Genomic DNA, 26,513 nt, shown 5'->3' on the forward strand with positions numbered 1-26,513 from the left:
ATGCCGAATGCCGTTTTAATCTATGAATTTGTATATCTAAAAATACATTTTAAAAAATCGTCATGCCACTTTTAGGAAATATATCCTTAATAATCCCCAACTCCCCCGTTTTTTTATTATTAATTTTAATTTTTTTATTAATGTAATCATATGCTTAGATTTCATTGCACTGTGTTTCTATAATGACTAGCTTTGTTTTTCTTTCGCCTTTTTCTATTTTTGAACGTAAAAATAAACACATTTCCATTTTGAATATTATACGTGACATAAATTGTGTGTGTGTGTGTGTGTGTGTGTGGTGTGTGTGTGTGTATTCACCTGATTCTTCTAAATCTGTAGTCAAAAACAGATTGTTTTGTCCTTTTTCTGAATGCCTCAGGAGCAGTATTGAGACTCATAACCCTACAGCTTATGGGGTATGAATCTAACGCAAAACCATTTTCACGCTTTTGACGCGCGATTGCAAACCAATAGTGCGCACATTTGCAGGGTCTTGTAATATACGCACCTCGTTATACAGTCATTGGTAAAACGTGGAAGTCTTTACCGATGCGGCGAGGCTGTTTTGAAAGGTTGTGTGTTGAGAACGCAAACACAGATTGTTGAAGTTAGTGCGAAGACTGTAGTTATGAGAGGAGCGTATTGCGGGTCGAGAGATATACAATACGATTCTTAATAAAACAATCACCTAACCATAATCTAGCTGCGAGAAACGTTATAGTTACAGGGAAAGCACTAGTGAATTTTGATACAAGTTTTTTTTTTTTGTGTGTGTGTGTGTGTCAATACAATGCGTAAAGGTCTTAATCCGGCTGTTTATTTGGGACAATATCGATGTATTTAATTTGCATTGGTAATGTAATCGTTTTAAGTGTTGGATGACGAACACGGAGGCGTTCAAGCTATCCAGGGGTATTGGCAAAATGTTTTTAGATGGGATTACCGTCTTTCTTTTACGATCTTTGGGCACAGAGAAGGAATTGGACCACGTGACTAAACGGGGCAGTCCATCTTCTGCTACAGAAAAAAAAAGCCATTTTGTGGCGACTCAACTAGTACTATCCAACCTAGTGAAAACCCTCTTTCTATCCCGGATTTTCTTACGCCAAAACGGGAGTGTTTCCTGCACAAACAGGTGGGTGCAACTTTTCAAATATTTGCCATTGTCGGTTGCCGACACCTTTGCCCTCCGCCATGTGAGCAATTTGGATTTTTAAAACGAAAATAGCTCGCTGGAGCCCCGTCTGCTAGCATCCGATCATTAGCTTTCAAGATGGCCGCTTCGGATTCAATTTTTTTTCCTGCGCCGGTGTTTGGGTTTTCTTTGTGTTCTCTGCATGTGTTGCCTCTTCCAGTCCCAGCGTGCTTTAAAACGGTCAAAATAGCTTTCGAGTTGGGTGTGAGTGTCATATCCTTGCAGATCGTAACCACCTTGCGTGCGTATTTATTCCGAAATAAGCGGCGGGTATTGGTTTACTTGAGCTGTGCAACACGCTGGTGTCTAATTGTCGGGCTTTCGGTCTCATGGCAGTTTTGGTTCTGTTTTCCGAATCGTTTGGATCCAAACCTTTAAGCCTGCCTGTTGTCAAATGTATAAAATCTGAAGTTTCCGTCTCTGCCAATATGATCTGGGTAACCTTATCAGAATTTTGACTATAATGTTTTGAAGTGTCGTGTAGCGGGGCGAGTGAGCGCCGCGCAATGACTTTAGCCAGACTGAACAAAAACAAATGAAATTTAAAAAAGTAATTCGTGTCCCCATTGGGACCAAATTATAGATTTCGAAACTACAGCTTGCGTGTGAGGTGTTGTTAACCGAGTTTAGGACAGATAGCCACGTATGCTTGTTTTGGGAACTTATTTTGAAACTGTACCTCCGGGCAGAGTAATAGCGAACTCCTTCGCTGGACAGAGCATGTTTTAATGAAAAAGCCTACAAATAAATATATCGATAGCACCTCGTGTAAACCCGAGCTTATTTATAAAACAAGAGGTTTTAAAATATATATTTAATTAGTAGCTAAATAAATTGTTACAAATGCACGGACGCGGACACAACTTTGCATATAGCAGACTGCGAACGAGAACAATGTGAGTGTTGTTCACAGGAATTAATTGAAACTAAATAAATAAATAAATAAATAAATGAAATAGCGTATTGAATGCGACACTAGAGTAACAAAACGTGCCGGGATTTTTTAATTGAAAATAATATTACCATTCCAAAGGTAACCATCCATACTGAAGAAGTGACAATTGTTCAGTGTTAAGCACACGTAGTAAGCTTTTTGATAGCACTGTTACAGATCGGGATGGACTGCACCGTAAAACCTGCAATCGCCTTGGATAAAGCGCCTGCCAAAATAATAATAATAATAATAATAATAATAATAATAATAATAATAATGTACACACATTTACACTAAACGTGACCTCATGGCTATTGTTGAACAGTGTTCACTGTTTTAAAAAATATATAACAGACGTGTGTGTGCTTGCGGGGTAAAATTAGCACATACCTTTTTTGCAAACAATTATCTTTTTATTTTAACACGTGTGCGTTTCTGTGTGTGTGTTGTTTACGTGCACGATTTCAATGAGAAGTTGCTGTAGCGCCCCCCTCTGTTTATTTCTCAGTATATCCCGACAGCCGTATAGATTTCTGCCTTAAATAAATAGAATATTGAACAGCTTGTTGATATGTTGACGCACAAATCGTATCGATTTTTCTCCGCGTTGTATTTTGATAATGTGTATATGTACTGTATTATTTAATTCCCTCTGAATAACAGAGTACGGACTGTCACGATGTTTATAATATACATTTACTTAAACCTGTGGCCATAGACTGGGAAGTCGGCAATCACAATGACGCTTATTGGTAAGCTAATCTCCTTTGTGAATATTGCAGCTGGAGTTTTGCTAGCGCCTATGCACGTCTTGCAATTGTGCGACATTAACACTGTACCCTCGCCGTTACGTATTCAGAAAAATAATCTATCAGCAAAACGCAGAGAAACAACTTGTTAAAAAAAAAAAAAAAAAAAAAAAAAAAAAGTTACCGAATCGCATTCGTGGTTGTTGGAGTCAAAGGAAATTAGCCGGGGCAGCGTGCCAAGCGCAGGGGTTGCACAACAGAAGGCGGGCTGGCGGGCGTCCGTGGAGGTCGACGGTTTTTAGTTCGTTTCTGCGCCTCAATAAAACAATCTCGCTAGACCGTAAACGGGATGTGTGCGTGGTGCAGTTACCAGTCCACTGATTTGGGGGTTTGCAGAAACCTCACCGCCGCTATGTAAAATGCGCACTGATATCTGTATGGGTTAATCTGCACCTGGTATAATTCCAACATGCACCAACCTTTCTTATCAGTTAAATTGGTGTGAATTAAATCTCGGAAAGTGCTCCCATGTAACCGGTATTAAGAGTCATCTAAGTAACTTCATACTTTGTATTCAATAGCTTTGTTATAACGTTCAAACACGTCTGAGCTCCACGCTTGCGCGCCGACGCTAAATTCTGCTGGGTTAGCCTATATCTTCAAATCTGTGAAAGTTTAGATCCTAAGTCCAGCTGCGAGCTGTTTTGTGTTGCTAATCTTTGCGTGGATACAGTTGCAGAGGGGCGATGGCACATTTTTAATACTCCGCAGAATGAACAATTATTTTAATAAGACATCGCGCCGATCAACCGTCCCAGTCAGCCACGGGTTATTGTCTGCTCTCTCAAATGCTCAAATGTTCACGAAATGTCTTGTATACACACAACAGACATTTTCTTTTAGGGTAAGTGTCCAGCAATACCGCTTGTGTTAAATGTGCACAGACAGATGTCAGACAGATATTCAACCCTGACTCCCATAAACACATGTTATATATGTGTAAGTAATAATATTGCATAATATATGCATTGCTTGTCTCACATGGTATAATAATAAATACATCAAGTTGCCATACGTTAAGTTTTATAAACACGAAAAAAACACAAAAACCGTGCTTTCTAAAAAATGTATTTGTGTCAGATCGGTTGTGTCTCTATGTAAAACTCATCTTCCTAATCCTTCAATAATTGTGTAATTCATTGTCTCCATTCACAGTCCAGACCTGTGTTTGAACGGGGCTGCTTTCAACAGTCATACATTTTCAAAGGGTGTATGCTGGAGTTTTGAGTAAACGCGAAAGCGCATTCTGTTTAGAGCCTTTGAACGTTGGCTGTTAGTCATAATGAATTACCCAACAAGAGGCGTTCCAAAACCTGTCACCTCAACTCGCAGACCTCAGCGACAGGGCCCTGCAGAAAATAGCAAAAAACAATTTTTAGTGTGCAAACTCATCAAGTCCCATTAACCAAACCAGTATTAACGTGCATCTGCTGTTGAGCATCTTGTCTTTGGAATATGCCCTAGAATACCTGCTACTATACCAGTGCACAGATTTCCAACTGCACCAACTGCTTTCTCCTGTTCCCAGTCCTGGAAAGCAACTGTGATTGATCCCGAACTGCACTGCCATTGAACCCCGTCCGAGAAAGTGCCTCAAAATGCATAGCCTGTGTGTTGGTATGGCTTTACGCATTTGTATAACACCGCGCAACAACGGATGCCAACCACTGTTTTTCAAAATGCAAGTTAATTATCTAGCAGTGCACCAGTCATTAATTACGAGGGAATGCGTACAATATCGCCCTACACTAATTATGAAATAAAGAAAAAAAAAACAACCGAGTCACTATGTAATTATCCCTGTGATCTGAATCCAGTTCTAAACAGGCGAGCCAATTGCTGCAACTGGACTTCTACAACAGTTTTCTTGAGATGCAGTTATTATAAAGTTGAATACCTTCCCTTATCTGTGCCATAAAACTTACAATAAAAGCACGCTGGCCTTGGGTATGCTGAGTATGTGTGTGCTTTGGAGCGCATTTGATTTCTGTTGATCCAGAATATGTATATAAATCCACTAATTCGGTACATTTTCGGGGTTTCTGTTAATTGGCACACAGGAGTGCGTTAACCAAAGAAGAGGTAATTCTCTTTATTTTATTTTTATGCGAGCTAGTGAGATTGTCCGCCTGTCGTTTTAAGCCATTCGTTTGACTGCTGCAGTTCCTTTTCAACACAAAAGCCTTTTCAAGAGGAAAGGGCAAACTCAAGATTAAAAAGAAAAGGGGAAACGGACATTGAAATCAAAGTTCATTTCTATCGTAACAATACAAATGACCAAACACGTTTTCGGTAAAAACCGACACTGTTCACTTGAGGAACTGGTAATGCTATAAGCACCATTTAGTTATAGGGCGAAGAATCCAATTTAAACAGAGGTATATATTTTATTAATCGAATAATTGACTCTTGGGTAATATGTGCTAGTAGCTGGTTTCCTACAAAAAAAGAAGAAAAAGAAAATTGGACAAGGTCCTAGAAGAACATAATATAATCTTGTTGCACATTATTTAAAATAAATAAGTCAAACACTGTATTTTTCAAATACTGTGATTTCTAACCATAACTAACTAGCCAGGGTCATTAATTTAGACAAGATCTCAATGTGCCTGTGATTACAAGCTGATATATTGCGTTTCATAAAGTACACGCCTACAGTTTCATTTTATTGCCGCGCGTTTCCTGACTCTTGGACCTTAATTTATAATGTTTGGTTAAGAAACCAAAGACCCCGAATGTGGAAATGGCAGAAGCACGAGGAACATACCATTATAACACAATCTTTCTTTATTCTAGACGTGTTGCGCTTATAATTCATTCCAGCTAATTACAGGGATTGCGTTCTCTCTCACTCTCTCTGTCTGTATGTGTCTCTCTCTCTCTCTGACACACACACATATAGTGTGTGTGTGTGTGTATGTATGTATAATCTATGAGCTGTAACGGACGAAGCCTTCTTGCCTAGGTTATTAACAAAAGCTGCAATAATAAATATCGAAGTTAAACTGCTAACAGTTTAATAAATGAGTCTCTGTTTTTTCTTCCTTTGCTATATCACACGGAAGGCAACAATTCTAAAAACCTCTAGGCTGCCCCGAAAGACAGAGAAGTGGGTTTGTGGGTCACTGCGAGGACAGAGCTAAGGCCACATTGCAATCTGGTGGAGAGTAGATTTATACACACCAGTAAAACGCCCATAAGCGAGGAAAGAAAAGATAACGCCAATTATAACAGTTGCATAATACTTGTACTCAACCGAATTTTGGTGATATGTTTAAAATCCAATGTAGTTGTTTCCCCCTCCAGGAATGCTATCTATTTTAGCCCTGGATCAATGCATTAATGCTTTTAAAATGTTCCGCTATCTATCGATCTGTCAATCTATCTATTTGTATTGAATGGAATCGTTTTTAATGTAGCATGAGACATGTGTGCAATGCGTTGTAATTGCACTCCATAGAGACCACAGTGGCAGAAATCAATTCAAAATACTGATTTCTGTAGCTTTTAGATACACTGTGAAAATATTTTTTAGAAACCGAGTATAATTAATAGATAATCGATGTTATTTTTTTTTTTTTTTTTGGAGAATAAGGAATATACTATATACTGTATACTGTAAAAGTTACAGCTAAAGACTTCAGCGAACCTTGGGTCTGCCAATCGCTGTTTAATTAGACAGTGCGCTAATTGCTTCGCATGTGTTATGCAAATGTTGCGCTTGTTAATTCCTTCTAAAAATGTATTATGGACTATCCCAGATTGAACGTCAATCCACGCGTTGAATATGAGTTTAAAAAAAAAAAAATTAGACATCGATTTCCACTTTAGCGGGTTTCCTAAATGGGGGTTAATTCTTAATTCGGCTGCACGGATACTCTAATCGTGATATTGATCTGTACAGTTATAGTTAACCATAATTAACAGCTTCTGCTGATTTTGGGTAGTGCTGTCAGAACAGCTGTTCACGGTTCACTGTTGTTTTTTTAATAGCTGCTTTAGAAACATCTGTCTGGATTGAGTTGCACGTTGACGTGTTTCAAATCCACTCTACTTTAATGCTGTGCAAAAACGGACACGATTACAATCTCGCCCTTATCTGGCTTTACCGCTGTGCGTTTGAAATCGGTCTGCAGTTTTGAATTTTTAGTTTGGCACAGGACACTCAAGTGCGGCGCACGCTAGCCCTGTATGAGACGCCGTCTTTCGTCGAAAACAACATTGCTGTGGGCTGTTTGAAACCTTAAAAATAATCATAATTGATGGGGGGCAGTGTTAATAAAAGTCTTCTTCAACAGAAATGGGACGTGGGGTTTGGGTGTCATATGAGATTTACAGGAAAAGTAGCTACAATTTGACCAATGTATACCGCTCCCATTTAAAAGTTAAATCCTATCTTGTTTCAACCAGTTCCATAACGTAATCTGTCTATTAATGAATTAATAACCCTTTTGCAGCAATACAATAACACCTTTTTGTAATCGTTTTAGCAGAGTGCCAAATATTACTCCCGTGTCGCTATGGAAACCAGACTACGCTGTCACGTTTGTTGCGAAGCCTGTTGCCAGCGTTGCTCGTTTTCCAATGTTCTCTGTTTTCAATCTCTGATCCTCTTTCTTTGTCTGTGGTACATATCCCGCTATTGCTTCATTTGTTGTATAATGTGCATTCCAGTGTTCATATTTTCATTTACAGTAAGTGTAGTATGCGTGTGTGATGAGTAAATACATGGTATTTATTTTAAGAGTCGATCATCCGCTGGAATAAGCTTACAATGCGTATAATTACCCGGTCGCATACAATTGATTAGGTGTGTCATAAATTAGCGAAGCCTTGTATATCTGACCCCGGTGTTATCGTTGATAGGAATATACAGGAATATACAGGTTTCCAGCTTTTTATTGTCAATGTAAAAAGCGCTTGTGTATATACAGCACATATTCACTGCACTGATTGTGAGGGAGAGTCGACTCCGCGGTTTTGTATGTCAATGGATAATAACGCATATTTACATCTAGAGTAAATAATCTAGCATACCCTGCTTGTGCATTTTTAGAGAAGATTGCATATGGTCTGCACTGGATGTAGCCAGTTAATTATTGTGCTGTGGGTTTGTTTGCTGTCGATATCTGGTCTAAACGTATAAGTTATTTCCAATGATTTTCCCATACGCCTATATATACACGCGCTTGCAGGTATCCTTGACTCGTGTGGGTTTTTTTTGTGTGTTTCTGGCATGTTTAATCCTGCATCGGGCACCATATTCTCTCTCTGACACACACACACACACACGCAGGAATACAAAGAGACGACAGCTGCCTTTGAAGCGGGCCCTATACGCTCGAGTCCAGGACATCAGGGCAAGTCTTCAGCCTGCGTTTAATGAATTGCATTGTAATCTCCAATTAGACCGTTTATCTGATTTGGCACGACCCATTGCGTTTCTTTACGCGCGGTGTCTGTCCAAGAAAGCCCAACTCTCATTAGCCTATATTTTCGGGTGGCGCGGTACCAGCACAATACATCGTGTTTATTTTATTTTATTTCTTTATTACACTTTAAATACACTTGCAATAAAACCATAACCAAACGTGTCCAGCGCCGCTGTTTCGCGCGGGGAGAAACTGATAATAAACAGAAACCGTGCCTCAGCCTTACACGGGGTGTCGTTGCTGCTAATTTTTTTTTTTTTTTCGTTCTGTTTTACCTTCTGCATTTTGATTGACTGTGTTATGTCTTCACGTTAAAGGGTTGTATTTTTCGATATGCGTTGTGCTCTATATTCACACCACTGCCAGTATGTTCAGCGCACATTTCCAGAGTGTTCATTTATATTACAGGTAAAGGTTACAAGATACAGGGTGCGTAATAATAGCTGAAATGTGGGCAAATGCAGGAATGGAAAACACGGGAAATGACTTAAGGTAGATAACATTTAACTATATGTATATTTAAAGTGTTTCATTGTTTTTTTTTTTTTACTATTTTGTTGTGTGTTTGCTAATTTATACTAATTTATACATAAGAAATTTAATTATCTTTGTTTGCCATGCATGAATTATGCCACGCTTCTGTGCCATGCATGGGGGGGCCACGCTTCTTGTTTGTGCAGGGGGGGTGGGGGGGATATGCGAAATTATTGGAGGGTGTGCAGCGAGTAAAGGCGCTGGTGCATACTTGGGTTCACGCGATTTGTTGTTGGTTCGTCCCCACAAAGTCACACGACAAAAACAAAGAAAAAGCATGCTTGAACAGCAAAATGTTCTGTAGTTTGAGCTTCTATAATACGGTCCTGTGATGCCTCGCATTATAGAAGTCCAAAAGAGCTATACACTGCCGTTCTGGAATCTTTTCACTAAGCCTGTACAGTTTGGAGAATCCGTTTTTAACTCAAAGTGGTCATACTCAAGGAGTTAATGGTGCTCAGTCTCATGTAAATATAATGTGTTTTTATTTGTTTGTTTATGTTTTAACCAACATTATTCCTGTCTGGAAAGCAATGCCAATTGAATACAATTAATATATATATATATATTATTTTTTTTTTTTTTTTTTTTTTTTTTTTTACTTCTGTTTAGAATCCGCCAAGCTGGATAAAATGCATAGAACCACCCGGATTAAAATCACGGAGTTGAACCCACATCTCATGTGTGCGCTGTGCGGAGGATACTTCATCGATGCCGCGACCATCGTGGAGTGCCTTCACTCGTGTACGTGTCCATGGTACAACTGTTTGAGCCATGCCGAGGGAAGAACACGCTCTGTGTAAACTTTTGGATAAGGCGCAAGAGTTTGCAGACTTAATGTCGTGAAGAAAAACACAATATTTCTACATATGCACAGCACCATATATATATCATGGAAAACAGTGATTAGTTTAAGGCCCATACCAACAATGGTAGCCCTACCTTAGCATTTATACTCAGTATGTGCTAACAGTGCATTTGCCAAGTGTTTGAATTATTCAAGTAAGTCTCTTTGGATAAAAGTGTCTTGACTGCTGTGAAATTAGCGCAGTGTTCACCCGGAAGAGAAGGCGGGGCATCCTTAGAATCGTTCGCTCAGCTCAGACTTCGGGTGCCCTGTCTGGTTGAATTTGCCGTGGTCATTTTGTAGTCCTTGAGTCCCCTGTTGGAATATCGCAGTGACTCTGGTGTGTGGGTGTTTTTGTTAATTTGAGATACTGGATTGACGCTTTGTGTTTCTTCACAGTTTGTAAAACGTGCATTGTCGGTTACCTGGAGACCAACAAATACTGCCCGATGTGTGACGTTCAAGTGCACAAAACAAGACCTCTTCTCAGCATCAGGCAAGTGCAGCTCCTCTATAGCAGCAACTCGGCATATAAACGCTACGCCAGATGGAGATTCAGCTTGTTTATTTTACCATACATCACTGTCCAATTTAATTTAACACCTCATGCTTTTAATGCAAATGATAAAGTACTTGCAGTTATAGATTACATCAGAATGCAAGTCCCCTAGTCCTGCCTGAGCTGTAATCTGACTACAACCACACACTGTGAATTCATTCTGTCCTGCAGGTATTTTTAGAACTGAAAACCTTGTTATTAGATTGGCATGTCTACCGCTGGATTCCGAGTTAGTATTTCATGAATGGCGGTGTGTGCGTTTTTGTCTTTTGTAAACTGCAGCACGTGAACCCTTTTTTAAAATTAAAATTATGTTTTCTTTTTTTCATTTTTTTTTTATTTCATTTTTTGTTTGGTTTGTTTGACAGAGCTGATAAAACCTTGCAGGACATCGTGTACAAGCTTGTTCCAGGGCTTTTTAAAGGTAGGGTCTCCACTTTTTTCTGTTCTGTATGCATGCATGTATGTGTATGTATGTTTGCATGCATGCACACCTGTATGTTTGCATGCATGCACACCTGTATGTTTGCATGCATGCACGCATGTATGTGTGCATGCATGTTTGCATTCATACGCATACATTTTAGTGAACATTGCACAGAAACCAGCACCTTCCAGGAATGTCACAATATGCATTCAGATTCTGGCACATGATCTCACAGTTCTGCAAACCATCTCTCTTTTTAAGGAGGGGCATCCTTATCAGCCTGATTATTGTGGTTTCAATTGGTGTGCATCATCAGTCTATATTGCAAAAATATTGGCAGCAGATCTAAATAGTTGTAGCACCCTAGCATGCTAAAGACCAGCTGCTTTTGAATTTAAACAGCAGTGTTATTTCTCGACCAATCGAATAGAATTTAAGAATTTAAAATAGAGACCCTTTAAAGGCCATAGAGATCCAGGTTAAAAGGTCTTCCTTAACACTGGCATGCTGAGCACAGAGCAGAGCTCTGACTCTTCTCTCTTCAACTCCCTTGTCTGCAGATGAGATGAAGAGGAGGAGAGACTTTTATGCAGCCAACCCCACAGCAGATGGTAGGAGTCAGCCAGGGGCATGTTGTCGTTTCCTTTTTCCTTCTGTCTTTCTCTGAACTCGTATCTAATCTCTCGCTCCTCTCCTCCTCTCTTTGTTTCCCCCTCAGCTGCCAACGGTTCGAGTGAAGACCGAGGGGAAGTCCGGGAGGAAGAGAAGAGAATCATCACGGACGACGAGATCATCAGCCTGTCCATAGAGTTTCATGAAGGCAACACGTAAGTCAAAGCAGGATTAATACTAGTGTAGTGATGACACTTGGTACGGGCACTCCCTTGCAGGGAGTGGGGTTTAAACAAGGAGTTTTTCTATAAGAAACGATTTGATATTATCCAGAAATCATTACAATTTTCTGAATGAAAAGCACCTTTTTTATATATGTATGTTTTTCCTTTAAGAAATGACAAGAAGGTTGCGATGGAAACACGAGAGGCAGAAAAAGAAAAGGTAAGGCTGACGGGTTGCCCCGACCACACATGCATGCAGTTTATAAAGAAATCTATTTCGGTGTTACAGTGACGTTTTCCATTTCTGTCTCAATTCCTTCCAGGCGAACAGCAAGCGGTTTCTTCGCTGCCCAGCTGCCATGACCGTGATGCACCTCTCCAAGTTCCTGCGCAGCAAGATGGATATTCCCAGCAATTACAGAGTAAGACTAACAACAGGGGGGGCTAGAACACAAGCCTGTCACCCCTACCGTATTCCAGCACAATAGATATCGTTTCATTGCAAACCTCATTTATGCATTGGTCTGCATGATGTCTTTTTTCGATCGTCATTAAAAATTTTAGGAACGAATGTGCACATGGTAATTTTTGCAGAATGCATTTCTGCCTTTCTTTAGATATTTGTCCCAGCGCTAGTAATAACACATACTAATAATAATGAGGATGGAAATCAGACTCCTGGTTTTACCATGAGCTTGATTGGCCACAGTGTGCATAGGTAACAAGCTCAGGTGTGTCTTGTTGAACTCCTTCCCTGGGCTTCACACCTGGTTTGCGCTGTTCTCTTAGTATCAGATCTGCTTTGGCATCAGAGAATGCATTTCTCTTGCATAGTGTACCATGTGGAGTAGGGTGGTGCTCATGTGAATGTTTCCTCTTGCAGATCGAGGTGCTGTACGAAGATGAGCCTTTGAAAGACTACTACACCCTTATGGACATTGCATACATTTACACATGGAGACGGGTAAGGGGTCCTGATGTATCTAATAATAAGACAAACAGGAATCCCACTGCTGTATGGTTGGTTCTGTAATGGTGATAAGGTACTCTACAGAAGTAGTTCAAACACTTGGGTCTAACAAAGTCAGTGCCAATGCTCTGTCTGTTTATTCATCACGTTGATGTAATGCATTCCACGCTGGCATATTTAATTACACAGAGCTGTCGAGGGTTTATGGTGCAAAATAGAGCATCGCTGGCTTATGTTATGAAATGGAGAGGATTGGGAAAAACAGTGAAATTATACTTCAAACAAATGCCTCCAGCAATAGCGTGTGGTATCTGTGAAGTATTATTGCAGCCATCCACTTCAGGTGATTGCTTTCATTCGTCTTAAAGAGCTTGTTGGAAAAGGGTTTTAATTGGAAACATGTGGAGCAACTCAAAGTGCACTGAGGGGGGTGGGAGGCTGGCTCGCTTTCCCTTTTAATGAATGGGATGGTGCTTTTCCCAGATGTAGCGTATCATATTTATATACTACGTGTTGTGAGTGATTAGCAGAGACCAGCCCCAGACAGGTCAGAGTGGGACTCCCACCTTTTCACTCGCTTTCAATTCTTCTTTGTTTCTGCTTTTCATTAATCTGAACTCTCTATATCCTAGAAAAAATAAACTAACCACATTTACTGTGCAATGATCATTCTCAGTACATTTTTTTAAGCTAGAATGAAAATAAAAAGGTCCCCGTTTGCAATAATAAGTGTGTCCAAAAGACTCCTATTGCAAAAGCATGTAAGCCAATTAGGTTTTTGCCAAGAGTCAAATTAACCACATTTTATGCATGAGTTACCCAAGGGGTTGTATTCAATTGATCTGCATAGGCAGACATAAACACTGCCTCTGTTTGTTTCTCTCTTAAACCTTGGACCCTTTAAAAAAATTATTTAAACATCCCACAGTTCAAGTGTATTTATTTTGTATTATTTTTTTTCTGTCTGCAAATGTGTTCCATTAGCTGGTGTCAAATGTGCAGTTTCGAAAGATATTTATACAGTACTTGAAAATGCAATGATTTATTACATTTATGAATTGATACTGAAAATAGAATCAAGTAACATTTTAAATAAGGTAATACTTATTGTGTGTGTGTGTGTATATATATATATATATATATATATATATATATATATATATATATATATATATATATAATAATCATGCATGTTTTCAAATATTTGCATCGTATTTTAACAGCATTGCTCGCACACATTATGATGAAAATGTGAATTGCTCATTTTTGCTTTGTTTTTAACTTTGTTCTTTTTAAATAATCAGTAATATTAGATTAGTGTAAGGAGGTTGCATCTCCTGTTATCATCGATCTGGGATCAGTTTTGAGAGAAACACATTCATTCAGGAAGCCCGCTCCTTACTGCTGTCCTCTTGTCTTGTGTGTAGAACGGCCCTCTTCCGCTCAAGTACAGAGTGCAGCCCGCCTGCAAGAGGATAAAACTGTCCCAGCAGCAAGCGGCCAGCAACTCTGACGGCATGAACACCAGCGGCAACTCGGAGAGCGACTCCGTCAGTGACAAAGCCAACAGCCCCGCCACCGTGCCCTCCACCTCCTCCCCTCTGCCCAGCCCCGGGGCGCACAGCAACCGGACCTCCCCCAGCCCCTCCGGAGCCGCCTCCACACCCCCCACCAGCAGCTCCGCCCCCCCCACGCTCCTCAACGGCACCTCCAACTGCCGGCAGCTGTCTCCCTCGGCAGGGCACGGCCGCAAAGTGACTGTCAACGGAGCGGGAGCTGGAACAGAAACGTCGCCCCTAACCTAAAACTCTGTCGTTGTCATTCAGCAGCAACCAACCATGAAGAGAGGACTGAGGGGACCGGACTCTACATATTGTTCTGATTTATTTTGTATTCAACAGTTGCCCCCATTTCTTCTTCTCCTCCTCCTCCTCCTTAGCTGCTTTTAATTTTTTAATTTAACAGCGCACTGTGATTAACGATGGAAGAAGAAACGTGCTATATCTTGTTTGTTATTATTTTTTGGTATTTCTTGGGAAGAGGCTATTTCCTAGGCGTTGGACTTCTTTACTGAATTTTACATGCAGTCCCTCTATAATTAAAGGCTGCACATCTATCCTTTTTTTTTTTTTTAAAAAAAAAAAATTTTCAACGTTCAAATAAGGTCCGTCCGACACATGTAGAAAATTTTTACACATCTCTCCCACCCCCGCAAGGATTTTTTTTTTTTTTTTTTTTTTTTTAAAACTGCACGGAATACATGCATTTCTATGGTTAAAAATTTTGTTTTTGTTTGAACAATTGTTAATCCTCTAAAGGATGCTCCGGTCTCATTCCTGCTAAGAAAATTGAGCTATTAAGGCAATCTATTTCCCATGAGAAGGCGGTCTAGTTTTTGACAGTCAAAACTGTCAGCATTTTGTCCAGTCCAACTAGGTGGGTCCATTAGAGACCTCTTAATCTCTGGAGATCAGTGTAGCTCTGTGTCTCTGTGTCGTCTAATATATATATATATATATATATATATATATATATATATATATATATATATATATATATATATATATATATATATATCTCCCCCTAGTATTTTAAACTTCCCTTATTTGTTGACGCTGTGCAGTGATAATATCAGGGTAACAAACTGGCAATAACCTTTGGTGACATCTTACCTGAATCCAGCTCATGTCAAACATCACCTTCTCATCTGTTTTTTGAATAGTTTAAAAAAAAAAAAAAAATATGTAGCTCTTGGCAATACTGATTTGAATTCAGTCCTTAACATTTCATTTTGGTTACTGGGAAGCACAAGAAAAAACAACAAAAAAGATGTCATTTATTGTACTTTCGCTGAGGTCTCCTGGGGAATGGAGTGATGCTTAATTGCTCATCAGCTGTGTTCAATGTTCTGTCTAGTTCTTTGCTCCAGTCTTTTTGGATAATCCCCACTAGTTAAGGTTCAGAGTGGGTTTTATTTAAGGCTGTTTTTTATTATTTTTAAGTTTCAGATCTTAACGCACAGGTTCTGTTTCATACTGAGGCTGAAACGTGTGTTATGTACACCAAAGGTAGACGCCTTGCTTGGCTGTAGGCTGTAAACTGGAAATGTGCTTATTAAGTTTGAAAGAGATATGATCAGGCAAACTGTAGCATGGAAAGGGGGGGGGTCTATACAAACCAATAGGACTCAGCCACAACATTTCGATAGAACTGATTTATGGAATTGGCCTCATCTTTCAGTGGCAATACGCCCCGCCTCCTTTTAACCTGTGTTGTTCAATGTCACGCCATGAAATTGATACCTGCAAACAGCGGAATCAGATTAATCAAGGGGCTATAATGAGCAGGGGGGTTGGACTGCAGAATTGAGACCTGGTGCCACCACTCATCTGCGCATTACTGTATTCTATATCATATAGAAACCCTTTTTCTTTTTGCCATTTCTTCCCTTAATGTCTTCAAAAGGCAATAAAAGAAAATCCCAAACAAGTTTGAAAATATTTTTGTAGCTGCGTCACATCATTTACAAAACTGTCCAAACAGTAGCAGACTGCTTACTTCAGGACCTCTGCCAGAATACCTTTTATTTTATTTTTCTTTTCTTGGGAAGGATAACCGTGTTTAAGCTATGTATAGCGTTTTTAACAAGTTGGTATGCAAACAAAAAACTGTGAGATCCAGTGTTGGTAAAGTCCTGACAGCTGTATGGTAGAATTCGATATTTCAGCATCGTTTTGCTGTGGCTATGTCATTACTTTAGACCGCAGGTTCAAAACCGTACACTTAAAATCCATGTGATCAAATGCATTTGGAAGAGACTTTCAACGATCAAATTCCTAAATGAATCACACTAAAAATGAGCAGGCGAATAACCTGTTTGAAAAGACTGCTTTATTATTATTATTTTTTTTTTATACAGGTACAAACTGTACAAAAAAAAAGGTACAAACTAAATATTTGTTGCTGCATCCTGTATGATGTTAAATGTAGTGTAATATATTATGTTTAGCTTATTCATTATTGTAAAAAACAAAAAGTATAATTATACTGATTTGTAAATGTAATAAAAGATGATTTTTTTTTCTTGTGATAAAAGTAATTTTTTTTTTTTTTTTTTTGTATACCTAAAATAAAAACATCATTGTGGGTTTTTCTTTTGTTCTGTGCTTCAAATCTGTAAAATCCTGAAAGGAAATATTACAAAAAACAAACATTCCCCCAGCCTGTTTATTTTTTTTAGCTAATAGATATATTTATTTTAAAGAACAAGTCACGTCATACGCTGGCAGTAATAGATTATGCCAACTTGGATATTCAATTTGAAAGACTTTTCACACCTGAGAGATGAGAGGCAAACAATATTAACAAGGATGCCAAAAATGTCTTAACAATGGGAAGCACCAATAGGGAACAACCTTGTGTTTTATTTAAATATTGGCTTTATGTTTTTTTTTTTTTTTTTGTATTTTACCAAACCGCTGTTACCAGCAATACATTCACACAATGAAAGAAAAATGGTTAAGCTGAAAATGTTTGCCAATAACTTCTGATCAAAACAGAGATAAATTTTACAAAAGTTTGGCACCACTCTAATTCGCTTTCGTGAGATTCCATACACTTTCAACGCGATTGGCAGGAAGCCACCAAACACGCACAAGTTATGAAATCTGAATGAAACAAAACAAATACAGAGAAAACATGGATTAACATAATCTGTTTTTATAGATCCTACTGTGCTTGCAATGCTTTGTCATTGAGTGTGACACCTGCACTCAGCGATGCTGTTAATGTATTTGCTGCTAACAGGTTCCAGTAGAGGATGTGACTTGTATAGATATATATGTTTAATTGCTTGGGACCTCTGCTTCCTGTACAAAGGCTTGCTTGTGTGTGCCATCACAGTATGGGGGGTTCTGAGTCTGCTTGCAGCCACACAGCCAGACAGTCTTGGCTTCCTCGAGTGTGAACCTGAGTGGAGACAGCCCTGGAGCGTGCTTCTTGTGCGAACCATCGCAGTACGGCTAGGAAGACGAGACAGAAAAAAGACGCTTATTTGTTTACCCCGCCCCACTCATCAAATACCAAATTCATTTCTCTTTGGATTACACAAGCTGTTTTTCTGTAGTTTGATATCTCCTAAATCAACATGCTACCTTTTGTGAAAGTTTTTCAATCTTTGTGAAGTGTAAAATGAAAGGCGTATTTACAACATATATTCCCAGCGTCCTGTTTTGAGGACAGCCCAGTCAGACGCGCTCCTAATCAGAGCAGTGAAATGTCATGTCGGCTATGAAGCTCAACACATAAAAAATTGAGCTTTATCATCACTGTGGAGAGGAAAACACCAAGCAATGGATCATTTTTAGGCTTCAGTTTCTTAGGTGTCATAAAAGCATCTGAAGGACTGCAGAATTAATAACAGTTACATTTAGACTTTTGCGGTTAACAAAACTAGAGAAAGTTATTGTAACAATATAGATAAAAGACAACATTTAAATAACAGCTAGATGCCAGTTAAAAATGTCCATAAAAGTTTACAAAATAGCCTGTCCTCAATACAATTTATTTACACAATCCTTTAGGATCAAACTAGTACCTGTTTTTTGCTGTATCCACAAGCGCACCATGGATATCGTTTTCCGCCCTCCAGGTGCACTTTGAAAGGGTGTTTCGCTGCGATCCTAGGCTCAGGCAAAGGTGTGGTGAAACTGCTGTAGCAACATTGTACCTGAAACCAGGAAGAGATGAAAATCTACATTTAAAACACCTGTATCATCAAGTGGAAGTCCTATCTTAAAAGGGATGGGTCTGAATGGGATAGTCTTGATAAGAAATGTAAAGTTCATGGAACAGAGTGGTGATACTGTGGGGTTCTATACAAGGAGAACGGGCATGTTCAATTACACCAGCATAACATTTGCCCCTGTTAATAAAACATTTTACTAGAGAGTGTTGTTTTTTTTTTTGGGGGGGGGGGGGGGTATTAAAAAGTTACTCGTAAATTTAAAGATTTTACTTAGAAACTAAAAGTACGGTTCAGACAAAAACAAAGCTGCGATCACGAATTGTAAATATGTAAGATTTTATTGGCTTGGCACTTTGGTTTGTTATTAACTGGTATTGTACTGTGATTATTAAAATCGGGTGGGAGGGTAATTGTTATTATTATGGTGCTATGAATTCTAGCGGTTTTCTTTTCGTTATTATTATGACTGTATTTGTGCAGAAGGAATAATTGCATTGTGTTTGAGGAGATACCTTAAGGTTATTTAAACTGTCAATTGCAAATTGCTCCCTGCTGTTGCTTTATTATTTTTCTTTTTCCATTTGTGTTGATTTGTTTTCTTCCTCTCTCTACACCTGCCCAGGGACGGGCAATGAAAATTAGCTCATAGATAAATCTGGGTGCAAAACTGTACTCTGAGCGAGTCACTGAACCTCCTTGTGCTCAGTCTTTCGGGTGAGATGTACTTGTAAGTGACTCTGCAGCAGATGCATATTTTTAAATCACTGCAACTTTTCTTTTTTTTAAAGTTCAAAATGGATTCAACACACAGCGAGTTAAGAAAGACGATTCTTTCATTTTTTTGCCAGGATATTAGAAAAAAAAAATGTTACGCATTATTATTACTATTATTATTATTATTAGTAGTAGTAGCATTTGTTCTTTTTAAAACACATGTCCGCACTCTTCAGACGAGTTTAAGAAAAAGTCCATCCATCCATTATCATTAACCGCTTAACCCTTTTACAGGGTTGTGGTGAGACAGAGCCTAACCTGAGAGACACAGGGTGAAAGGCAGGACTACACCCTGGATGGGACGCCAGTCCATCACAGGGCAATATAGAATGAACAGTCAACCTGAACAGCGTGTCTTTGGACTGTGGGAGGAAACAGAGTACCCAGAGAAAACCCACGTGAACATGGGGAGAACATGCAAACTGCACACAGACAGACCCCAGAGTCGAACCCAGAACCCTGGCGCTGTGAGGCAGCAGCGCTAACCACCATGCCACCCAGTTTAAAAAGTAATAACAATAATCACCATCATCATAATAAACCATCATAAAAAACAGCCGCAACAGAAAAACTTTCTAGTGTCAATCAGAATATCTTATTTCACCTCAAAAATGCGCTCCCTGTTTGAAACAAGACTGATTAACTGCCACCCTGAGGGAGAAGGCCTTTGACTGGCCCAGCCTGTGATCTCGGTAATTTATAGAAGCAATTACAGGGTTGCTAATGAAACCTGCCCCCCCCACCCCCCTGGGCACCAGCGTAAAAAGACGAAAGAGGGTGGCGTGTGACTAATCTAACTTACAAATACAAAAATTGCTTTAAAAACTTCCAGACTTAAATAACTACATGTATTCACGTTACAAATCATTTAAAGAGAAAGCCTTTTTACACTTATTAAAGTCTGTTTCAAGGCTCTTTTCAAAATGTCCGCTCTAGTGCTTTGGGGTTTCAGATCTGTCCTCTAAATCACTGCAGGAAGAGCCGGGTTACCTGTTTGACAATGTGGGCAATAATCCTACACTATCAGTGCACTAGAGCGGACATTTTCAAAAGAGCTTTCAAACAGACTTTAAAGTTATAAGTGTAAAAAGTTGTCAGGATGTTAACAATGAAAAGAAAAATGATAGGTACGTTATTGAAACAGTTGTAGCAACACGTGGGGGCGCGGAACGTTATATTTTTTGGAATCCCGCTACTTACTCTTAAGGTCTGTTCTTTAAATTATTTTGTGAAGGCATTGGATGCGCGTGTCACATACCCAGAATTGTGGGAATCATAACAAAGCTGTTTTGACAGATTTATGAGCGATGCCACTTTACTAAGTATTACAGAAGGGTAACATGCATGTGGTTAGACTGTGTTGCGACATCCTGACAATGTTTTGACGTGGTTGTGGATGGACACACAGAGCCAATACAATGCAGTAGTGCCAACTTTAAAAACTGGGAAATGGGTACTGGTGTAGTGTTAGAAAGTGGTACATCCACAGAACGTGGTACGCACACCAAAACGTCAGGAAGTGGTACACTGTCAGATTTTGGTACAGTTGCAATCATTTGCCATCTGATGGTGTTTTCCTATTGTCAAACACAGGTACATTTGCCATTAATTATACATAATTTGTTTGCAAACTTACACTGAAAACAGACAATCAATAAATATAAAAGACAAAATGAGAGGTCGCTCGCAGGTTGCATAAGTAAAAAAAAATGTACAGGACCCAATGTATTGCATGTGATAAATTACATTAACAACGATAGAACAGACTGGAAAACTGGCTGAAAACAGCATAATTTACCCGATTTGAATGAGCGCTTCTCTGCTTTCTTAGCTAAAATTGTTTAGGCATGCGCAGTGTACCTGAGAATAACACTGCAGGTAGGTCGTGACCTGCAGGCGTGCACAGGTAATGTTACAAATGCACAAGGAGGGTTTGAGATTTGTTTAGGTAACTATAAATAAATAAATAAATAAATAAACATACATACACACAAAATGCAAACATTGTTTCGTTTTTTTTTTTTTTTTTTTTTTTTTTGAGAATCTCTAAATTTCCCAAACAGACATTATATTTGTGGGTGTACGATAATCGCCACACAGCGCGCGTGTTTTATTTCCTGTATTATATTTGCAACTTTGCATTTGACAATAAAACACGGGTTTTCTTTACTTTAGCCAACAGCCTATTTAAAACCACTTTGTCAATTCGGCTTTGTCGTATTCTTCTGAACACCTATTTTTAAAAACCCAGTGCGCTGACTGGCATTAGAAGTAATGCATTGCAGAGAATGCGTACGGGTGCAGACTTGAATTAATATCGCTTTACCAGAAAAACACTTGCTGGGCTGTTTCTCTTCAAGACCGCAGTTCCGGCTCTGTATAACAACCGTGTAACCATTTCTAGTTATTAAAAAGAAATAAATAAATAATAATAATACAACAACACCACTACTGGTCAACCTTCAAAGAGACTCTCTCAGTCAACTGGAGCTGAATTGTGTGTTACCCAATAGCAGCTCATGGGAAAAACGAGATACGCCATATAAGGTTCCTCCTAGATGCAGTTCTCGTATCGTTCAAATAAAGCCTTTCACGAAGGAATTGGGTTTAATAATAATTATGTGAAAGCAATTTTCATTGACGGCATTGAAAGAGGCGCGATTCTGAGGAGTAAAAGGGCGCTGTATAATGATTTTTGCACCCAGAAATGTCAGCTACGCTGTTAATGTTCATTAAAACGGTGCTTCGGTCACTGCCTTTGTTTCACGTTTACATCCCTGAAGGTGCAACGCTAGCCATCAGCCAGCTCCGCACGAATGGGCTTCCCCAGCCCCCTCTGCGCTGGGTATGTTCCAGTTGTCCATTTCAAATAAAACACTGATTAACGTTTACCCGACTGCCCTATAACACCAGTACAGTGACTGTGCCATAAAATAGATTTGTTACAGAGTTATAACTGGAAAGGCAGCTGTCCACTGACAGAAGAGAGATAAGAAGGGATGAAACCCCGCCCCGTCACAGGTAGTCCGGGCTGTGACCACGCCCCCACACAGGTACAGCAGGTGAACCGTGGGAAGGGCGGCAAGTCGAGTTTGCTTCAGACCTTTGTTATTTATTTATTTATTTAATTGTTTATTTATTTGTATCTTTTTTGTTACACTCTTAAAAACATGCATGTTGTCTTTTATCTATGAAAACAGGAGCATTACTGTTTATTGGTTGTAATTTTACTTTTATTGGGAGGCTATAAGTCTACTACTACTACTTTTATTATTATTATTATTATTATATTATTATTATTATTAATTAATAATAATAATAATAATAATAATAATAATAATAATAATATACCGTATATTTTTATTTTAAGTTTACACGCGTATTCTGTCTCAAACATTTGGAAAGGATGGGCATAGTTAGCCTATGTATATGCAAAGCGAAAAAGCCTTTAAAATGTATTGCAAGGTTTGAATTGCGTGCAGTGCATTTTACAAGGGGAAAAAGAAAAGAAAAAAGCAGCGTAGTGACAAATAGACACCAGCAGGAGGCAGTGTTGATCTACTCACCATTCGGTAAAGTTGTTCGATACAAATATTCTGAACATTTTTAACTTAAACCTGACAGAATATGCTTTTGTTCCCTAATTTAAATGGCTAATTATTATAAGGCCAGTGAGACTATTTAAGATGGCTTTGTTTATTAAGGTTACCCTCTCAAAAAACTACAAATAAATAAATTAATAAATAATAAAATAACACATTAAAAATTACGCGGTCAAATTCTTACCATTGGCATTATCATAATATAGTATTCATCAAAGTTGTTTTTGAGGTTTTCTGTTCCACTGTAAATATGGTTCTCGTGTAATATTTCCCCGTCTTAATTATATGTAGCCCAGAATCCTGCAAGATTTATAATTCCCTAAAATACGTCACCTTTATCTATAAATAAATATTGGCACGGTTTCTACTGAATTCCTCATCCTAAACCTCGGATATTTCAGTTTATTAATAGAAGTATATTTTCCCCATGTTCTCATTTTAAATGTAATAGTATATTTAACGTATTAATTCAAAGGTCCAGCGAATCGAAGTCCGGTTTGTCTTTAATGTCCACCCGACGCCACACCTCAACAATTGTGATCAGGGAAATGAAAGTGACGCGATAACAACTTTAGAGAGGTGCTCTTTTATAAATCATAATCACAGCGACAGACATGAGTTATAATAGCAGCTTCAGCTCTGTGCTGCCACTGTACGAGCCGGCGTGTTAGTTTGTGTTTCAAAGCAGAAGCGCGTCTGTGAAAATATTGATGGCAGAGCGCAGGAGGTAAGACCGTGTTGAAGTGGGGAAGTGAGGGATTTAACGATTTGCATTAAACTGCACACACTCACCAAGTTAGAGGAGTTGTTTAATCCAGTCCTGGTTTTACTATGAGTTTAATAAAATTTTAAGGATTTGTTTGTTATTATCCGGTCCTGGTTTTACTATGATGGAGTTGTTTACATAAACTGCAGTTAATCCCTTGTAAGACTGTATCTACCTACCTATCAAGAAAGAGAAAATCTGGAATGGATGAAACTGTCGTGCAATATTCTTTTTATCCCACCCTGAAGGGTCTTCGGCACAAAAGTTTTTGAAGAATGGATAATCATGTACCTAAGTATTTCCAACTTCAAAGGTCCGATCAGAAAGTCCCCTTTTATTAATATATATATATATATATATATATATATTATATATATATATATATAAATGAATCCTCTTATGTAGAGAATTTCTCTCTAAATAAAAAATAATTTAAAAAGGTCTAATTAAGCAAATTATTATTTTAATGAAGGGTCTGGTTCAGTAATTGAGATCTCGGTTGGAATGCAAACCAGCAGCCACAGGGGGAACCCAGGACCGGGGTTAGGAAGTGCTGATCTTAATTAAATTAAAGTATAGGCTAGGTTAATCGTTTTTAATATTACCTAATCCGCTAGAAAGACTTTTCTGTGACGAAGACAAAACGCGGTTAACGATTCATGCAGTTCGACTGTTTTGTGACATACCCGTACGTACCTTTCTGTTAGAATCGTTCTAGTTATTTAAATATTTGTTGTTAACAATTTTAATTGAGTGTCACCGTTTTTTTTTCTTCTTCTTCTTCTTCTTCTTCTTCTTCTTATCTTCTTAATTAATATTAACTTATATAATAATAATAATAATAATAATAATAATAATGTAAGGATTATCAGGAAATTACTTCCCAGGGAAAACCAAATCATTTTCCCGGTAAGAAAATTAGAAAAGCTAACAGTCGATCTTTTTTATATCCATAATAATGTAAGGGATTATCAGGAAAATTACTTCCCAGGAAAACCAATCATTTCCCGGTAAGAAATAGCTTATAAATAGTAACACCGAACAGTCGAATAATTTCTTTATAGATTGTTATTATATAAAATATTTATTCAGGATACAGAATTGGATTACAATATAAATCTGCAAACAAACAATATGCATTTTTTTTAAAACAATAATAATAATAAATAAATGACAACAACAACAACAACAACCAATACTGCGAAAATCAACAGCAAACAGTTACCGCAGTTTATCTGGGATTTCTGAACTGCAGTAATTCGGCTTTAGTCTCCTGTCCCTTTAAATCAGCAATCCCAGAGCCAGGCTCCGCCCCCGTGTCAACTCCTCTTCAGAGAGATGGGATCGTATGACATCATCGTCTGGAATCCCTTCCAAAAGCATTCACACATGCAACCGCCTGGCAAATGACTGACACGCTAAATTAGCCACTCTCCGGCCCTTTGGTCTTTGAAGAGAGTTCGTTTTGTTTTGAAAATACAAGCTTACTTGCTTAAGCCTTGAAGTGCTGGAATTGTCTCAAACACAGGGACTACTGATGCGCTATCGCTCTGCGTGTTACTGGGAATGAACACGTTGCATTGTACAGAGCAGTATTGCTGGGCGCTCTTAACAGTTCATTTGATTAGGGACTGGATTTTATTAACAGTGTAATTTGGAACTGTTCTCCAGCTAATGCATGGATGGAAATAGAACTCCAGTTGCATAGCAGTTTCATTCCAGGCTTTACTGCATGCTCGATTAACAACGCAGTTCCATTGTTCGCTTTTAACTGCATGCTCCGATTAACAACGGCGTTGCAAAGGTTAACAAGCTCAGGTGTGTCTTATTAAACTCATAGTAAAACCAGGCATGGATCAAACTTGCTATCAAACCGTTAGTAGATCAATTTGAGCCAGGAAACTAATTTTCACGTTTTCACGCAACACAAGTAAGGTGCTATTAATAATATATATATATATATATATATATATATATATATATATATATATATATAATATATATATATATTATATATATATATATATATATATATATATATTATATATATATAATATATATATAAATAATATTATCAAATATATAATTTTGACACGATAATAAATAATATAGTGTATATCTAATCGTATATATGTTTTTTTACTTAAAAAAACAAAAACAAAAAACAAAACAAAAACAAAACAAACGGAGATATATATTTTGTTTGTATTTATTTATCAAATAGTATAATATAAATAAAAAATCAAAGTAAATGTAAAAATTCTGCAAAATACATTTATTGACAATAAAAGACATTACGATACTAAGTATCGTCTGGACAGTTTTTTTTTTCCTTTTCATAAAAATATTAAAATACTTTACAGCTGTTTTTACTACAATCAGCAAATTTAGAGAAGATACGTTTGTTTTAAACAAGAGACCATACAAATAGCGAGAGCTACAGGCTGTTTTGAACAGCAGTGACTTCAATTCTCCAAGCTGCTAAAGTACACAAGAGTTAAAACTAAAATAGTCTAAACTTGGTTTGCAGAGCAACAGGTTTTTATAAAAATCTTTTTGTAGGTTAGCATCCTATACAGTTATACAGAACAGCTTAGTCCAATATAAAAAACCTAAAACAATAAATTAAAATACAAAACATAACAAATAAAACAAAAAAAACCAAAACAAAACAAAAAAAAAAAAACCCCTCAATTTAAAAGCATTTGTTATTACAAAGTCGTTTTAACAGCTGACACAGGCAGGACGCGATCGCTTAATAATAGCAATAAAACATACAAAAATGTAAAACAAAACAAATTAAAATAAATTAGACCATTCAAATATCATTATCAGCATTAACAAACTATTTCCATTAAAAACAGGCAAAGTGCCCAAGTGCAACTTAGCAAAGTCAATTCATTCCTTCGATGTGATGGTCACTTCTTCAACCAGTACCACTCCACTATGTAAAGTCAGGCTGATAGATCTGCGTGGTTTTATTATTATTATTTGTTTACTTACCAGGCACCTTTATCCTAGGCGACTTACAGACTAAGGTGTGAGCTGCAGAGTCACAACAACGGACAAGGAGGTTCAGTGA

General features: G+C 38.1%; 2 protein-coding genes across 2 annotated transcripts; one reads left to right on the top strand and one right to left on the bottom strand.

Annotated features, from left to right (window-relative positions):
• Positions 1–970: 970 nt before the first annotated feature.
• LOC121301724 (polycomb complex protein BMI-1-like) lies at positions 971–14,496 on the top strand. The gene is made up of 10 exons (XM_041231313.1): positions 971–1,135; positions 9,518–9,648; positions 10,151–10,247; positions 10,679–10,734; positions 11,298–11,348; positions 11,456–11,564; positions 11,745–11,793; positions 11,897–11,995; positions 12,457–12,537; positions 13,971–14,496. The coding sequence occupies exons 2-10, from the start codon at positions 9,537–9,539 to the stop codon at positions 14,346–14,348; spliced, it is 1,032 nt and encodes a 343-aa protein (XP_041087247.1). The 5' UTR covers positions 971–1,135; positions 9,518–9,536; the 3' UTR covers positions 14,349–14,496.
• Positions 14,497–16,651: 2,155 nt separating this feature from the next.
• On the bottom strand, positions 16,652–21,547 carry LOC121301735 (CDGSH iron-sulfur domain-containing protein 3, mitochondrial-like). The gene is made up of 3 exons (XM_041231331.1): positions 21,390–21,547; positions 18,140–18,271; positions 16,652–17,564 (listed from the first exon to the last, which is right to left on the bottom strand). Exons 1-3 carry the CDS (start codon positions 21,459–21,461, stop codon positions 17,388–17,390), a joined length of 381 nt encoding a protein of 126 aa, XP_041087265.1. The 5' UTR covers positions 21,462–21,547; the 3' UTR covers positions 16,652–17,387.
• Between the last annotated feature and the right edge of the window lie 4,966 nt (positions 21,548–26,513).

This window comes from Polyodon spathula, chromosome 28 (assembly GCF_017654505.1).
Source record: "Polyodon spathula isolate WHYD16114869_AA chromosome 28, ASM1765450v1, whole genome shotgun sequence".
Taxonomy (NCBI): Eukaryota; Metazoa; Chordata; class Actinopteri; order Acipenseriformes; family Polyodontidae; genus Polyodon; species Polyodon spathula.